The sequence below is a fragment of the Oncorhynchus kisutch genome, linkage group LG13 (assembly GCF_002021735.2).
Source record: "Oncorhynchus kisutch isolate 150728-3 linkage group LG13, Okis_V2, whole genome shotgun sequence".
In the NCBI taxonomy this organism is placed as follows: Eukaryota; Metazoa; Chordata; class Actinopteri; order Salmoniformes; family Salmonidae; genus Oncorhynchus; species Oncorhynchus kisutch.
In genome coordinates this window covers 64462394-64480826 of record NC_034186.2, presented here as the reverse complement: position 1 = coordinate 64480826, position 18433 = coordinate 64462394, and the positions used below count along the sequence as shown (strand labels likewise).

General features: G+C 40.8%; 2 protein-coding genes across 3 annotated transcripts in view; one reads left to right on the top strand and one right to left on the bottom strand.

Moving 5' to 3' along the window:
• LOC109901699 (dynein heavy chain 5, axonemal) overlaps positions 1-9627 on the bottom strand; it is an 80846-nt gene extending 71219 nt beyond the window's left edge. Inside the window, exons 1-8 of the mRNA XM_031786918.1 lie at positions 9415-9627; positions 4242-4376; positions 3925-4021; positions 3594-3742; positions 2932-3150; positions 2340-2477; positions 1964-2140; positions 1591-1704 (exon numbers count right to left, since the gene is read on the bottom strand). Coding sequence (XP_031642778.1) covers positions 1591-1704; positions 1964-2140; positions 2340-2477; positions 2932-3150; positions 3594-3742; positions 3925-4021; positions 4242-4376; positions 9415-9516 — 1131 coding nt within the window. The 5' untranslated portion in view covers positions 9517-9627. The remainder of the gene's footprint in view (positions 1-1590; positions 1705-1963; positions 2141-2339; positions 2478-2931; positions 3151-3593; positions 3743-3924; positions 4022-4241; positions 4377-9414) is intronic.
• Positions 9628-11312: 1685 nt separating this feature from the next.
• Positions 11313-18433, top strand: part of LOC109901700 (triple functional domain protein) — a 148306-nt gene continuing 141185 nt past the window's right edge. For both annotated transcript variants that reach the window (XM_031786915.1, XM_031786917.1), the window contains exon 1: positions 11313-11536. In XM_031786915.1, the coding sequence (XP_031642775.1) occupies positions 11467-11536 (70 nt within the window). In that variant the 5' untranslated portion in view covers positions 11313-11466. The remainder of the gene's footprint in view (positions 11537-18433) is intronic.

Sequence of the window (18433 nt, the reverse complement as noted above, 5' to 3'; positions counted from 1 at the left end):
TTTCATCACATTCCCAGTGGGTCAGAAGTTTACATGCACTCAATTAGTATTTGGTAGCATTGCCTTTAAATTGTTTAACTTGGGACAAATGTTTCGGGTAGCCTTCCACAAGCTTCCCACAATGAGTTGGGTGAATTTTGGCCCACTCTTCCTGACAGAGCTGGTGTAACTGAGTCAGGTTTGTAGGCCTCCTTGCTCGCACACGCTTTTTCAGTTCGGCTCACACATTTTCTATAGGATTGAGGTCAGGGCTTTGGGATGGCCACTTCAATACCTTGACTTTGTTGTCCTTAAGCCATTTTGAGAATGCTTGGGGTCGTTGTCTATTTGTAAGACCCATTTGCGACCAAGCTTTAACTTCCTGACTGATGTCTTGAGATGTTGCTTCAATATATCCACATAATGTTCCTCCCTCATGATGCCATCTATTTTGTGAAGTGCACCAGTCCCTCCTGCAGCAAAGCACCCCTACAACATGATGCTGTCATGCCCGTGCTTCACGGTTGGGATGATGTTCTTCGGCTTGCAAGCATCACCCTTTTTCCTCCAAACATAACAATGGTCATTATGGCCAAACAGCTCTATTTTTGTTTCATCAGACCAGAGGACATTTCTCCAAAACGTACAATCTTTGTTCCCATGTGCAGTTGCAAACCGTAGTCTGGCTTTTTTATTGTGGTTTTGGAGCAGTGGCTTCTTCCTTGCTGAGCGGCCTTTCAGGTTATGTCGATATAGGACTCGTTTTACTGTGGATATAGACTCTTTTGTACCTGTTTCCTCCAGCATCTTCACAAGGTCCTTTGCTGTTGTTCTGGGATTGATTTGCACTTTTCGCACCAAAGTACATTCATCTCTAGGAGACAGAATGTGTCTCCTTCCTGAGCGGTATGATGGCTGCATGGTCCCATGGTGTTTATACTTGCGTACTATTGTTTGTACAGATGAACGTGGTACCTTCAGGCGTTTGGAAATTGCTCCCAAGGATGAGGGCTACAATTATGGAGGGCTACAATTATTTTTCTGATGTCTTGGCTGATTTCTTTTGATTTTCCCATGATGTCAAGCAAAGAGACACTGAGTTTGAAGGTAGGCATTGAAATACATCCACAGGTACACCTCCAATTGACTCAAATGATGTGAATTAGCCAATCAGAAGCTTCTAAAGCCATGACATCATTTTATGGAATTTTCCAAGCTGTTTAAAGGCACAGTCAACTTAGTGTATGTAAACTTCTGACCCACTGGAATTGTGATTCAGTGAATTATAAGTGAAATAATCTGTCTGTAAACAATTTTTGGAAAAATTACTTGTTTCATGTACAAAGTAGATGTCCTAACCGACTTGCCAAAACTATAGTTTGTTAACAAGAAATTTGTGGAGTGGTTGAAAACGAGTTTTAATAACTGTACATAGTAGACCGGTTTGCCAGATTAAACCAAGTCCTGGACTACAGGGTTTTTAATTGAGAGTGCTTCTTAGTCCAGGATTTGGCATTATCTGTGTCCGGGAAACTGGAAAACTATGTAAATCTGTTGTTAGTAAATCTTAGAGGAAGATATTGAAAACTGTATACAATATTAGTCTCTCACAGGGTCACTGTTGTAGAGCGGGTCACAGAACTTCTCCAGAGTGTAGAGGTACTTCACATTGTCCTTGGCCTCGTTGGCTGAGTCAGTGATCCTGGTGTCCAGCTCTCGCCAGGACTGGTGGGACAGATACAGTCATCAAACATACACTGTGCCTATTCTGCTACAGTTATACAGGAAACACCAACTGAATTCAGATATGAGAGCCATGTACACTAAGCATAGAGGAGTGCTTTATTTTAATCTTTTAATGTGACCGACTCCCACGAACGAGTCTCACGTGGCAAAAATCGAAATTGAGATTTTAACATTTTATTAGCAGGCCTTTAACATCTACTCCTGTGTTACGGAGGACAGGGTGTAACAGCTTGCTCACCTTGATGAGTTTTGACTTGGCCATCATGAGAACGCCCAGGACAGATTTGACATCGGGGCTCTTCAGCTGGTCCAGGAGGTAGTTGAAGCGGGACATGCGTTTCTTCCAGTGGTCCAGCTCGGCCCGCGGCCCCAGGTCATCTGCCTCCTTCCTCAGCTGGTCACTCTCAGCCAGCACCTGGATACAACACAATCACTGCTGATTGGGGAATGCAATATCTGTCAATTGTATTAGATGTGGTGGATCTTGATGTAATTTCCCCTGAGTGGATAAATAAAGTTGGATTGTATTTACTATATTGAACACACACCTCCACCCACAATTAAACAGGGCCATGGAGGAGAAAGGTGTGCTATTGAGGTTCAATCTATTTTACCTGTTCAATCTGTTTGATCCACACTTTCATACAGGCCTCTATCTTCTCTGTTGCCTCTGCGCTGTTAGCCACAGCAATGTAGTCAGACGGGCCTTTCAGTGTCTTCAGGTCAAATTCGTCACACACTTTTAGATTCACCTAAATGAAACGATTAATGATATCAATTGTATATCCATATATTCGTAATTGAAAAATTACATTTGATTGTTTTGATAAGCATGTGAGTGTGTGTGTATTTGATTATTTGTTATTTAAATACTTATTTTCTGCGTATTTGAGTATTTTCATATAATGTGGCCTGAATAAACTACATATATTGAAAGTATTTTCATTTTTTTCCCTATAAATAGCATACTTTTTGAAAGTATTTGAAAATACTTATTTCAAATACTATTTTCAAATACCTGGGTTAAATACATGGGAGTGTATTTGAGTCAGTGTATTTGAGTTTTCCAAATACATTCCAATATTCAACTACTTGTCTTTTCAAATAAAACACATCTGAATAAGTACTTTGAAATGCATGTGAAAGTAATTTAGATATTTGAAGTAGTATTTGAAGCCAGGTCATTTGAGTTTGCACGTCATCTACCTTCTCCTGCAGGCTCTCCTGCGCCCCGGCCAGCACAGACACAAAGCTGTCCAGTGAGCTGATGAAATTCTGTTTAACTGACTGGGCCTGTGGGCTGGCCAGCTCTCCCCAGCCATGGTCCATCTTCTTCAGGCTGGGTATGAAGATCTCAGACATCAGCTGCTCCACACTTTTAAGCAGGCCTACCTCTGTGGTGTCCAGCATGTTGAAATTCACCTCCTACCAGGGCCAGAGAACTTTAGATAGACATGACCACACAGTAGGCCAGGGGATGACACCATTTTAGAAGCAAAGATTGGGCTGACGTGTCATACTGTTACTAATATTGTTTGCCTGAAGGCAAGGGTAAATAGTGTTATAAATGATAAGAGCATTGTTATACGAACATTGTTTAAGCCCTTAGACATATAAATATTGATAAAACGTATAATGCCAACTATGTGTTGGATCAGGGTTCTCCAACCCAGTTCCTGGAAAGCTACCCTCCAGTAGGTTTTCAATCCAACCCCAGTTGTAACTAACCTAATTCAGGCCATCAACCAGCTAACTATTAGATTCAGGTGTGCTAGATTAGGGTTGGAGTGAAAACCTAAAGGACGGTAGCTCGCCAGGAACAGGGTTGGAGAGCCTTGTGTTGGTAAGATAGTAAGGTGGAGACTCACCCTGTGCACATTCTCAGAGGTGATAGCCTTGGAGAGGTTGGCTCTTGTGAAGAACACACAGACACCAGTCAGAGCCACATCTTTGCCCTCAGTGACAAATACCTTGGCCTTCTTACTCCGGTTGAGGGCCAAGACAGCTGCTGATGCTGCTGCTAGGGAGACAAACAAAGCAGTTACCCACTACCCACTATATCATCTTTATGACAGGAAGAAGGGTAAGATACATGAATCAAACTGTTCGCAAGATTCAACCTCTTTGAGCTGTAACTCTACTATTAACTGTGTTATTACTCTGCTATTATTATATTCCCCTATTATTTCCCTACATGGCCAATCATCTCACCTGCTTCAGCTGGCTCCACATCCTGATAGTAGAACATGATATGAGGAAGTCCCTCAGCCACAAAGAACTGCTCCATGCGTTCAATCTATGGGAGACAGGTTCATCACAATCACCGTTCCCACAATTAATTTACTTTTACTTGATTCAATCGCTTTTGCACAAGTTATTACAATACAGGTCGTCTTGAAATGTAGAAACAAATGTTGCATCCGCAAGCAGTGGCTAGCTACTTTACAGTCTGTCACAAGGGACCACAGTACAGGGGATTGACGGAGGTGGAGCGGTGATGAAGTGTTATGCCCTACCTGAGTTCCCTCCAGAATGGCATCCTCTACGTCAGCCTTCTCCAGGCCCAGGCAGGAAGCCACGATGCTGAGGACGTAGTCATGTCTGCCATCCAGCTGAGCTCTCTTAGCCTCACGCTCCTCTTTCAGCTTTTGCTGCAAACAAAGAGACAGAGAGAGGCCTCATCAAGTCAACCCCAGTACAGACTCAAACTGGACGGATTGCTTCGACAAGAGGTGGAACCAAATTCTGATTAATATTTCAGCCCGGAAACAATTCAAGTAATTCAAATCATAATGACTGGATACAACAGAGTCATTCACACATACTTTGAATGCAACAATCTCACTGTTAGATATGAGATAGGATTGAGGCTCCCTTTTGCTCCTTCTAGACTTTGAGTCAGCCATTGTTCAAAAGGTTCACAGAATGACAATCACTTTCACATGTCAGCCAACACAGCAAAATTCAGGATACTTGCAGACTCCATTGAAGAAATATCTGAAAAAAATACAATATCTTCAATATATACTGCAGCTTTGTTATTAACAGTAAAATCCATGAAAAAACTGTGAAAAAACAGCAAAACCCCACACAAAGATGTGAAAATGAAAGTGATAGCCTATTCCTTCATGGAAATCTCTTGAACTGTGATCTCTGATAAAAACATTTTCTGTAGAAAAATGTTATACTATATACTGTAGACTTTTTTAGCTATGCCTCTTTCTCTGTCTTCTATACCACTCCTACCCACTAGCTATCCACAGGTTATATACAGTGAAACGTCCAGACAGTAGCACAAACAGCACAGATAGAAGCTTAACATCCAACTGGCTAGGCTATAACACTACCCTGGACAGCCCAGTGGCTGGGGGCCTCATGCTAAAGAAGACAGAGAATAGAGATAGTAAAATCTACCACAATGAGTTGCTTGGTGGTGCTGCTAGGTAACGGCAGGAAAAAGGCAAACCAATAAATTAAGCCGACTTTGTGTTGTATTTTGTGGGCCGGTTGCAGACGCTTTCAAACTCTGGTTTTATTTTCCCCATTGACAGTCTGGAATTGAGCCTGTGTTGTCTGGAGAAGTGTTTCGTTCTAGGTTAAGCTACCTTTTACTTGTAAGGGTCTAATTTGAGATATAGGCCCTTTGGGTTCAGCACATTGCAACTTAATAACAAAGCATTTTATAGCTACTGGCCAGACCATTTACCGGCAGACCAAGAATACTAAGCACACTTAAGCTTTTCCTGCATTTCTTTATATCTACACTACTATTTGGCAAACGCTATACATTTTCCCCTAAGAATGCATTTGATGCCATGGATAAAGTGTGGTCACATTCAGACTGTTGAGTTATTCATGCCAAGCCGGCTCACTGGTCTATCTCTATTGCACTTTAAAGACGTTAAGGCCAAGTCTGAGTCACATTTACTATGGCTTATTTTATAACCTCAATGGATTAGTCCAATTAAAAGATAGCTCCACATGAGTTTCATCCAGGTATCTGGTGGGAGTAGAAGGCTGTGGAAGAAGATAGCAGAAGAAGATGGATAAAGATTTACAGCATGCATCAGATCAGAGGCAGCACCCAGCAGTCAACAAGCCTGGACACGAAAGACCAAACACAGCTATTGACCTATTGGACAAACACTAGCCCCAGACTACATCCTAAATGCAACCCTACTCCCTATATGGTGCACTGCTTGGTTTCTGGTCAAAAGTAGTGCACGATGTAGGGAAAAGGGTGCCAATAGACGAAGCATGTGCAACGCAGGCCAGCCAGTACAATACTGATTCACCACACTGCCTGAACAGAACCACTGGAGGAAATACATGCTTATATAAGCTAGCCAAGACAAGGGTTGCTGGGCGACACACACATCACACCTGCTCCCTGAGCTGGCAGTGATTCCAGTCCAAGGCTTTCATGATGAGCAAGCAGCCACCTCAGGCTTCAGCCTACAGAGAAGAGCTACAGCACACTGAGCATAAAGCACCAAGCACCAAGCGTACACAATGGCAGCCTCAACTGCCTGCAAGCTTTCAGCTCAGATAAGAACTGAATGGCTTGAATGAAAATATCTTGACCAAAAAAATCTAGAAATACTTCAGAAAGAAAAGGACTAACAGCTTCCCACTTATTGTGGGAAGCTTGTGGAAGGCTACTCGAAACGTTTGACCCAAGTTAAACCATTTAAAGGCAATGCTACCAAATACTAATTGAGTGTATGTAAACTTCTGACCCACTGGGAATGCGGTGAAAGAAATAAAAGCTGAAATAAACCATTCTCTCTACTATTATTCTGACATTTCACATTCTTAAAATAAAGTAGTGATCCTACCTGACATAAGACAGGGACTTTTTACTAGGATTAAATGTTAGGAATTGTGAAAAACTGAGATTAACAGTTGAAGTCGGAAGTTTACATACACCTTAGCCAAGTACATTGGCTAAGGTGTATGTATGTAAACCTCCGACTTCAACTGTAGCTCCAGATAGATATTAGTGAGTGCTGTCGAGAAGATGAGGCTTGGGGGTAGAAGCTGTTAAGGAGCCTACACATCTGCCTATTTTTCATTCTATCAATGTTTTGTTTATGTTCTTACAGTAGCTTATTATGTTGAGTAAATTGATCGAAAAGCAATAACCTAAATACAAATTTACATTGAATTATGATACTTGTGACATGTTTTCAATTAACTAACTAAATCTAAAGATAGGCAAACAAGAAATAGAGCCTTTTGCAGCCAATATAAACCTAACAAAAGCAATAAGACAGTGATATTCACACAGTTTTCATACATTTGAAAAAGTTTTTTAAACGTATGTTTTTCCCTACAGGATTTACTCAAGTAAAAGTAAAGTACACATTCCTAAAAGAAAACTACTCAAGTACTGTAACGTGTTACTTGTAGTGTGTTACCCACCTCTGTATTTTCATGAATCCCCAGTACTGTAAAATCCATACCTCTTATTGATAATTTATATTTGGGCAACATATCCTACAGGCTGAACCTCTATCTACACAATGGTCTGGTAAACAGTCCAGAAGACTGTTATTGTATTTAAAATAAATACAATTAAAAACATTAATGATGAAATGCATGATTTGGTCACAGATTGGGACCAGGGTGTAGCCTAAGTAACGTCATGTAACAGAACTGTGTAGCTTACCTTGTTTTGATAGTCAGGTTTAAAGTGAAGCATCGCCACTCTCAACAAAGCAACCTATTCAAGGAATCCACCCTCTTAATTGACATTAATTACTATTCATAAGAACAAGGACAACAATTCCAGTGCATGCACTGCAGAACAAGCACTGCCAGTGACCAGCATCTTATTTTCCAGCCCAAAGGTTACTGTCTGAAATTATAATATTGTTTTCTCTTCAGACAGAAGCTTGCTAACTAGATAGTGTAGTATTGCGTGACCACCTTCCGGCTAGGTAATGATCAAAAGCAGTGCTATCGCCTTACCAACGTCAACAATGGGGCTGGGGGCTGAATGTGTCATTGTTATACAGTTGAGGCTACTCTTACAGTCAGTGACAGACATGTCTCACCTGGACAGGTATAAAAGAGCCCTGTGGTCCAATTACATGAGAAAGGGATTGACCAACAGAGAATGGATGGTGTTAAAGAGCAATACACAATACTAGGCCTCGACCTATGTTGTGGAACTCGGGTTAGGCTAGGTCTAGTTCAATCCAACCAAGGAACACAATGACTTCTTAATAAAAGCCATTCACCCGTGTGCATGTTGTATGCATGTTGTACTGAAACTAGAAAGGAATAACACTAATGTAAAGTGGTGAAAAGTGGGGTGAGATGAAAGTGCCAGGAGCTGAAGATTAATATGACAGAGCCAATCCTTCAAAAATGAAGGGACCAACAAGTGTGGAGAAATGTTGAGTGACAAAACAATCCACCCAAACTTCAAATTCAAAAGGGCAACCAGCATTTGGCTACTGCCTGTCCAAAGAGAACAACATACACCAAGAAACAAACACACCAGCCTATTGAATGGAATTTATTTTGGGTAACAGACATATACAACAAAATGTACAGTGTGAACCCAGAGGATATCACTTGAAACTATTCATTATAACGCTTGTTTCCAAAGTGGTCCTCAATATTAAATTCCATTAGATTACACAATATTGACCGAGGACGATCACAGAGAAAGCTGACCTCATATGGGGTGAGAGAGTGTTTGATACTTGGAAAATGATTGTGCATCTTTGCATTTAAAAGCAGTTAGATCATTTGTATTTCAATAAGGCATGGCTGATTTCTAAAGTGAGACATCTCATTTGGAGTCCCCAACTGAATTATGTATGATCTGGTGAGAGCTCAGAGAGGGATCTAAGAGAAGCATCATAACATGCACAACATGTCCCCATAACATCACCATAATATCCACAAAATGTCCCCATAACATTTAAAAAATAATAATTCTACATTTAAACTTGATTTAACTAGGCAAGTCAGTTAAGAACAAATTCTTATTTACAATGACGGCCTACCCCGGCCACACCCCGGACGACGCTCGGCCAATTGTGCGCTGCCCTATGTTGTGGTATGTTGTGGTATATTGGCCATATAACTCAAAAGGTGCCTTATTGCTATTATAAACCGGTTACCAACGTAATTAGACCAGTAAAAATACATGTTTTGTCATACCCATGGTATACGTATCACATACCACAGCTGTCAGCCAATCAGCATTCAGGGCTCGAACCACCCAGTTTATATTGCAAATTATAAAGTTTGAGTCCTGAATGCTGATTGGCTGAAAGACATACCATAGGTATGACACAATTTTTATTTGTACTGTTCTAATTATGTTGGTATCCAATGTATAATAGCAATAAGGCCAGAGGAGCTGTGGTATATAGCCAATATACCACGGCTAAGGGCTGTTCTTATGCACACTCAAAGCAGAATGCCTGGATACAGCCATTAGCCATGCTTAAATTATTGTGAGCTCTTGAGTCTACATATGCATGCTCTTCATTACCAGAAAATGCCATCATTTTATTGGCAGGGATAAGGAAACAGGACTACAACACGATGCAAGCTATTGGCTACCTTGCCACCACCACCAGACAAATACAAAGATATACAGTCCAACTAATATACATTACAATCACATCTACACAAGCGAAATAGCTGATAATACCATCACCAAACCTGCATTTCCTTTATTGATTCCACGGGGACTGCGGGTTGGGACCTGTTCTCTAGTTGGACTTCGCAGAACGCGAGCTGAGAGACATGTTGTTTCCACACCATCACGAATATGTCTTTGAAGTGTAAATACAGTATCAGAATTCTGGAAACAGTTGCAAGTTTTCCATGTCACGTGGAATTCCTATATTTTGGTCCTTGGTGTCCCGGGCTGGCTCGAGGGTCTCACGCTGCAGTTCTCAGATAACACTTTCCCACCAATTACATTGTGTTAGCTGTTTCCTTGGTTACGTAGGACCAAGGAAATGATTTGTGCTGAATTTGCTATTCAGCATCCTTGGAACTTCCATATCCTAAACCCTAACCTGAACCCATACCCTAACATTAACCATAATTATGACCTAATGCTAACCCCAACCTTAACCCGTACCTTAACCCCTTTGAATGTTTACTTCAATGGGGTATGGACGTCCCAAGGATTCCGGATAGCACGGAGAAAAAAAATTCTGATGGGGGCAGCTACAAATACTTCCCTGCAGGCTGCACCATGCACAGCTAGCATTGAGGAATCGGCCCAAATCAACTGTGCTAGCTGGGTGTTGACCATATAAATAGTTTGGGTAGAAACACCACAAATCCACATGATTTTGTCACGGTCCACTCATGGGGCCGCAAATAAACTTCTCATTAGATCATTGAGAAAAAAAATCCGATATTGATTAATTTTTAATCCATTTGGAAAGATACGTTTGTAGGACGCCTTTTTTGGCCAACACATGTTCTTGTGAAGGCTGCTAGTCTACAGTTGGTCGTCTGTCTGTATTTGTATATTCGCTTTCATTTCTAACGTTACTCTAGAGGGAATGGGTCACACAGGTGGGATGCACAAGTATGGAGAGCGTACAGGCATATACAAGCATTTGTCTTTCAAACATGCGTCTATGTAATTCCCAGCCGCACGCCAACATTGTGTGGAATATGAGTAGGGGGCCATGAATTGAGACGTTGATGCAGCCGTTGAGTGTATCACAGGACACACTTATAGATATTTTCAAGATGCCTCGATGACACTTTGTAATGTAGGCCATGAGAGGAGCGGAGACAATGCATTTCCAAATGGACACTATAATAATCTTCTTTACTTGATTTTTACTAGCGGCTTTCTAAACTGCAGAATTTGTGCATCACAACATAGGCCAATCTGTATGCCAACAGTATGAAGAGGACACAATGCATGTATAAAGGTACCTTATACTTTTTTAAACCAGTGGGAGGCAGTGTTTGATCGCAGAATGAACCATCTAGATATTTTATAGCAGACGTCTATCAATCATTATTGTAGGTAGTTCTATACAATATTTAATGGAAAATAATAACACCAGGCCAGTCATCATCAGGTAGGCTAAACAGACGAAATGTCTTGATTATTCCCAGTGTAGGAAGTGTTTTTGTGATAAATAACATTTTATTCCTAGCCTCTCTCATAGCTATGTTTTCCTGTTGGCTACCATAGCCTATGAAAGGTCTATGTCTATATTATATCATGTCTGGTGGCCAAGTGTAGCCTGGTCCCAGATCTGTTTGTGATTTTGCCAATTCCATTGTCATTGTCAAACAAAACATGTTTGACAATGACAAATCCGTAAGGAGTTGGCAAGAGAGCAGAAACAGACTGGCACCCAGGCTACACCAAGTAGCCTTTATGATTTGGCTCCCCTACCCAACCGATTTGGCTCCCCTTTCATCCCATTTGTGGCGCACAATGCCTAAAAATTTCAGGGATATTCCAGCAGGGCCAGAGACCCCATACAAGACCTCCCCTTTATCAACGGACTTCCCCCTCTGCCTCTGTGCTCAGGCTCTGGAGCGCCGCCGATCGGTAATAAGAATTTTCATTCTCGCCAAGATGGAGGTCTCTTGCCTATTGAAGAGAGAAAAGATTGCGTGCGTGTTACAGTAGAATATAATTTCAATGGTGTTCCATTTCAATTTTCTCGGAAAATCTAGAGGAAGTCAATTATTTGGAGATTATTCTTCCATATCGGTATTCCAGCCATGAGCTCTGGAGAGGGAATAGATGAGGCTGCTAAAGATGCGGCCGACATAGCGGCGTTTTTCAAGTCCGGTAAGTGAAAGAGGGGCGAGAACCTCCGGAAGCCCACTGTATTGATAATGCCATCTACATTGTTCCCGTATAGATGCTAAACTGATCAACAAATTCAGCCATTGGTGGGTGGATGCGTTAGAGAGATACGATTATTATCCTCCTAAACAGGCTCCCTGTCATCCTCTCTGCTTTTATTCCAATATGATAACAGAGTGAACCTCAGATTATAGTAAATTACGCACACTTTAATGTAAAAAAACATGTGTCTTGGGTGGTTTATAATCTAGAAATGAAATGTAATAAATGTATCCTATCTCGAGATGTGTGTAGAAAACATATTTACATTTTTCTGTACCCTGCGTCGTGGCCAATGAACCTTCGGCAGTGAGCTGCTTGTTAGTCAGAACCACATCCTATTGATTGTGATAGCCTATCATGTAAACAAACTGCAGTCTATGATGCCGCCCAGGTGAAGAAGCTGCACAATCTATCTGGAACATAACTGAGTTTTAGGCCAGGCCTACGTAGCCTACGGAAACATCTTCCTGTTTACTCTCATACAATGTGTTATGGACTAACCAAGAACAGACTATCACGTTTCTCTATTGCTGTTTGGTTTATTTAGACACCCATTAGTCCATCAGGGCAATAAACGAATCCCTAGAACATGTATCCTTACAAAATATTCAGATTATTGTGTTATTAGGGTTATTTACTTTAACATATCTAATACCATTGATTTTATCTCTGGTATACATTCTAATATTTTTTTTCTCTCTAGTCAATTTAATGACCTAACAATGTATTATTTTTTTTACCCTAGTAGGCCAAACCTATTCATCCCAGAAGTGGTCCACACCACACGCTGCCATCATTTCCCCCCACATTAATTGGGGTAAGAATGTAATTTTAAAGGAATGAACATTTTGGAAAGTAAAAAAAAGTGCATATAGGTGCCTTGGGAACGTCCTTGGACCATGATGAGACCACCTCAGATGATCCACAGTCAGAGCAGCTGTTCGTTTGCGCTCAGCTGTTTCTGTAGCATCTGGTCTGGTGCATCTTGGTCAAGAAGTCTGTTTCCCACCATCCCCATGGATGACACACAGACAGAAGTTTGAGTGGGACAGACAGGGTCAAGCTGAAGTGAAGAAGGGACTGAGTCTATTGGAAAGACGAGTGATATAGCCTAATGATTTATATAATGCATTCTATTCTATTCTTTAGTGAATGCATGTTGCATAGCATTGACTTGAGCTTTTAGGTCACTGGAGTATGGAGGTAAAGGAAGTTAAGAAAGAGCTGTCTAAAGACAATGTTAGGAATTGGGTTTGGCGAAGGAATGTCCCAACATTAATGGAGTCAAGGGACCTCGAACTATAGGCTGATGGTCATATCTAACAAGGTAGATATATATACATCTGCCTATGTTCCTTTCTCCCATAGGTACCACAAATATTTCCTCTCGATGTCTCTTTAAGACAGCTTGGAATGCTATAATGGATTGTATTATATTGTTGCAGTCTACTGTTGGTATGTGGCCAGTGTTTTCTGCTGTAGCTGTTATAGACCATGTCCTGGGAGTTAACAATAGCAACATGAACCTGAATGATGTGCATGAACAACATTTGCCTGTAAATGGTCTCTGTCTAGATGCTTTGAGGTTTGTGTAGCTCATTTGTACTATTATTGTTAACTGTAAGGACTAAGCATAGCTTGCTGTATCGGGTAATTAGGTTGTATTTTGTGCAGTGTTGAAGCTAGTAAGTGTTTTGCATGGTGATGCATTTAGACTTTCAAATTTCACACATATTGTGTAGGTGCTAAAACTGTGAAAGCTAGTTATGACGGTGTAAGAGAGAGGCCAGTGAAACACAGAGCAAACAACATGACCCATAACTGTGTCCAAGCATACGATAGATAGGAGCAAGGAATATGTTGGCTGAGTCCCAAAAGCTATTCCATATAGTCCACTACTTTTGACCAGAGCCCTATGCCTTTGAGGTACTATTTAGGGAATAGGTAATATGTTCACTATAATAGGGTGCCATTTGGGATGCAACCATGGATATGTTGTTTGGCCTGTCAGTATCCTACAACACTATTCATCCTGAAGCCACAGGGAAATGGACAGAAAAGGCCACCCCACTTTCTGTAACCTCTCCAGCAGGCTTCCTAATTGCTGCTGCCTTGTAGAGCGTTGAACTCTTGGCACAAAGTTGCTCTTTCTTGTTGCACTGAAACATATTTCTTTGGTTTGGGGAGCTCTGGGTGCACCCACTATGATGCCCTAGTTAGTCTTGAGTAGGACTTTGGATGTGTTCCAAATGGCACCATATTTCCTATATAGTGCACTAGTTTTGACCAGGGTATGAATAGCATGCCTTTTTTGACTCATATGGCTGTACTAAACGGCCTGGCTGAAGTTGTTATATGTCATTTAAGAAGAGACTGGGCTAATTTTAGTTTTCACCCTTTGAAGAGTGTCTAACGCGATGATATACTAGACAGTCTGTATTGGAAGACGATATGCATCACATAAGTCATAGCTCGATGATTTAGGGAAGTCAACTATCAAAACAGTATTCTTTTCAGTTTATGGAGACATATTTCTGTTTGGAGTTGTTGTGGTAGTCATGGAGATGTTGTGCTAGTCATAGTCGTCTATTATTCCTTGTCCTTATTTTGTGATGAGTTAGACAAATGGACGTTATTATGTCATTCCCACAAACATTGTATAGATCCCACATTTTATACTGAGTCATCCTCTTGTGAGCTAATCAGTGAGATTGTCATAGCTTTTAGTCCACTTGACGATGAGGCTCATTACAGCAGCTCAGTAGCATGCATGCCTATGATGTCAGCCCACACAAAGCTTTAGGTCTTTAGGTTTTGAATTCCCAAGGAATTCAAAACTATTGCACTGTATGCTTATATTCACTCTACACTGAGTGTACAAAATATTAGGAACACCTGCTCATAGACTGACATAGACTGACCAGATGAATCCAGGTGGAGGCTATAATCCCTTATTGATGTCACTTGTTATATCCACTTCAATCAGTGTAGATAAAAGGGAGGAGACAGGTTGAAGACGGATTTTTAAGCCTTGAGACAATTGAGACATTGATTGGGTATGTGTGCCATTAAGCCGGTGAATGGGAAAGACAAAGGATTGAAGTGCCTTTGAACGGTGTATGGTAGTAGGTGCCGGGCGCACCGCTTTGAGGGTCAAGTACTGCAAAGCTGCTGGGTTTTTCACGCTCAACCGTTTCCCGTGTGTATCAAGAATGGTCCACCTCCCAAAGGACGTCCAGCCAATTTGACACAACTGTGGGAATAGTTGTAGTCAACATGGACCAGCATCCATGTGGGAACGCTTTCAACACCTTGTAGAGTCCATGCCCCGACAAATTTAGTCTGTTCTGAGGGCAAAGGGGAGGGGTGCAACTCAATTTTAGGAAGGTGTTTCTAATGTTTTATACACTCAGTGTATATTAACACTATGTATTAACTATTTACCAAGTTATTACATTGGCACCGAGTGTAGTATACAGAGCTTTGGGAAGGCATAAGGTTGTCTTGGCCTGTTTGATGTGAGTTGACTCTTACAGGGATCATCCTGTCCCTCACTGTACAGTAAGCTGTTGTAATGCAGAGCTGCTCGCTGGCTATTCATAGTGTACAGTGGCATTGCCCATTAGCTTTCAATGACCCAAATCAGGAGGTCATTTTCAGTGGCTTTTTAAGGATTGCAGACTGAATGAATTGTGTAATTGAATTATGCTTATTCTTCTTGCTTTTTAGGAACACGACGAAAAATGTATGAGGTGTGACTAACTTTTATGACACAGCATCATGCCATGCTTACAAATGAGTACGCTGTAGCTCAATCAGGCACCACTGAGTTAGGATTTACAAGGTAATAATATACTAGTCATCCATCATAACACCAGTGGTATAATGAGACCTATGGTTCCAACAAAGATATAGTGTTTACTATGTCAAAGTACCTTCTATTTTTGTCCTGTATCAAATGCCGTAGTCAGGCGCCATTTTCCACCACATAGCTGCCTTGCTTTGACCATTTACCATATTACACAGTGGGGTTGTTCTTGTGAGAGGATGGCCGTCACATTGGCAACGGTATAAATCAGGATATTTTCTGTGTACATGATTGTTCCACTATCCAGCTCAGAGCAGGCTGAGGTTTACCAATTACTTTCATTTGATTGGATCTTTAGAAAAGCCCTGTCGTGTCTTTGGCTATGCCGGATTAAGTGATATGACATGCTATTCTGTAAAATAATTTATCCGTAATTAATATCGCTTGATTGAGCTAATCAAGTAAATGTAATTAACTAGAGAGTCGGGCACTACGAAATAATATTTATAGAGCTGTTATCTTCCAAATAAACTCTTAAAGACCTAGTAATATTTTACATCAATAGCAGTCAATATCAATCGTCATCTTATTTCAGTCTCATCTGAAAGTTGTAAATTATTTTATCTGCACGAACCCTGGCTACCAAGTTGAATCAGCAATACAACATTGGGTTGAATTATTTATTTACTAAATACCTAACTAATCACACAGAATTACACATACACACAATTAATCATAACTTGATTACAAATGACGTCATAAAGAAAAACGTCCCTAGCGGGCGGAACAGATATGACAGCTTGTTACACAAAAGAAAAGGGCCTAGGTTTAGTGAAGGAGCGGGAAGACTGAGGGACACAGGGGGAAGCTGTGCTATCGTAAATACAGTATCTTATGTATTCTAAATTACCGCCCATTTGGAAAAGGAAAATGCAACAAATATTTACTCTGAGCTGCGCTTTGGTAGGTTGGTGGTAGATGGAAGGCTGTGTTGCCAAACCGAGTCCTTTGAAGAATGTCTCTGGTTGTCAATTGGATACGTTGTAGTAACGTCGCTGTGTGGTAGACGGGATACTCTGTCTGTATCTTCCTAACCTGCGTTTGCAGCTGCGGTCGCTAACTCAACGGCTAGGAGGTATCACTTCTGTAGTGAATAAGAGTTCAAAGTTCATACCATTCGCAACCAAAGCTCACGCTGATGTTGGCTTCGTTCTGTAGTTATTATCTGAACCATTCTGACATAGGACTGTCATCCTACATCCCCAGAACAGGAAGTTCTATTGTCGTCAAGGGCTTATATACGAAGGGAGAGGAGGACGTGTTTGAAAAGTTTTAAAGCCCATGTCCCTTCACAGGGCGGGCCACTGATTGAGCAGCCCTATCTTATGAAAACCCACATCTCACATTTTAGAAGCTAAAATCACATTTCATCCCATCACAAATAATTTCATATTCAAACAATTCCATGTGAATCTGATAACTCTGATGTGTAGACTTTCTACTGTAGAGTTTATGTCATCTGATCATTGATGAGAATGTCTCAGATGACAACTGAACTGACATCATATTCATCAAGTACCACCGAATATGTTCAATTGTTCGGATTACCAGAATATAGTTCATTTCCCCCCACCTACTGATGTTCCCAGAATCTCTATGTTAACCAAGGGTTTTGCAAATGTAACCTCAGTAGGGTAGAGAGAGGAAAAAGGGGGGGAGGAGGTATTTATGAATGTCATAAACCTTCTCCCCAGGCCAACATCATGACAGCCCCTTTACTAATTTCTTATGCCCCCATTCCATTTAAACATGACTTGCTTTCTAGTGGTGATATTATACCATAGAAAGGTTACAGTTATCATCTATTTACCATCAACTGTTGCACATGAAAATGCTAAATGTCTTTGTCCGTTTAGGAATGAAAAATGAGATTATGACTAGGCCTAATTAGACTGGCCTGTAATGGCCAGTAATGTGAGCCAAATTGTTGTACTGCCTGTGATCCAGCGTTATCACCCAGTGTGATCATGCTTATTGAAGTGGAAACCTAAGTGTTATGTAATAAAATGTCTACTGGTGGCACAAAATCAAACGTCTGACTGCACGGAGATGCTTGGGAATATGGTCACTACAGGGGACCATGTTGTGGGTGTGTCAGGAGAAGGGTGTATATCTGACCTCCATCATCTAGGATGTGACAATAGTTCATCAAGTCTCTCCATTTCTGTCCATTTTTTTGAAGAGTTTTACAGGGTTTCTCATACAGCTGCAACTGTATATGCATTCATAAATCAAGACCTTTCTTGAGTTGGGCTCTGGGATGGTGCAACTGTTGAGAATCTGAGTCTATGGTTGTTGTGGGGGAAAGGGGTTGAGTGTGTATGAGTGTTTATGAGTGTGTGTGTGTGTGTATCCCACAACTGTTGCGAGGGAGTAAAATAAAAGATGTCAGGGACAATATAGGATGATTCACAATAATTGTTTGCTAATATAATAATTGCTTGCCATAATGTAATTTTCGTAATGGCGAGACTGGTGAGAGGTAAAAATCCATTGCATAAATTGCCTACATTACTACAAATATTAATAGCTAATTATGGAAAATAAGATAAACAGGATTTTTTAAAGTATATATATACAGTGGGGAGAACAAGTATTTGATACACTGCCAATTTTGCAGGTTTTCTCTACTTAAAAAGCACGTAGAGGTCTGTATCATAGGTACACTTCAACTGTGAGAGATGGAATCAAAAAAATCTAGAAAATCACATTGTATGATTTTTAAGTAATTAATTAGCATTTTATTGCATGACATAAGTATTTGATACATCAGAAAAGCAGAACTTAATATTTGGTACAGAAACCTTTGTTTGCAATTACAGAGATCATACGTTTCCTGTAGTTCTTGACCAGGTTTGCACACACTGCAGCAGTGATTTTGGCCCACTCCTCCATACAGACCTTCTCCAGATCCTTCAGGTTTCGGGGCCATTTTCTAATAATTGCGCCAACAGTTGTTGACTTCTCAC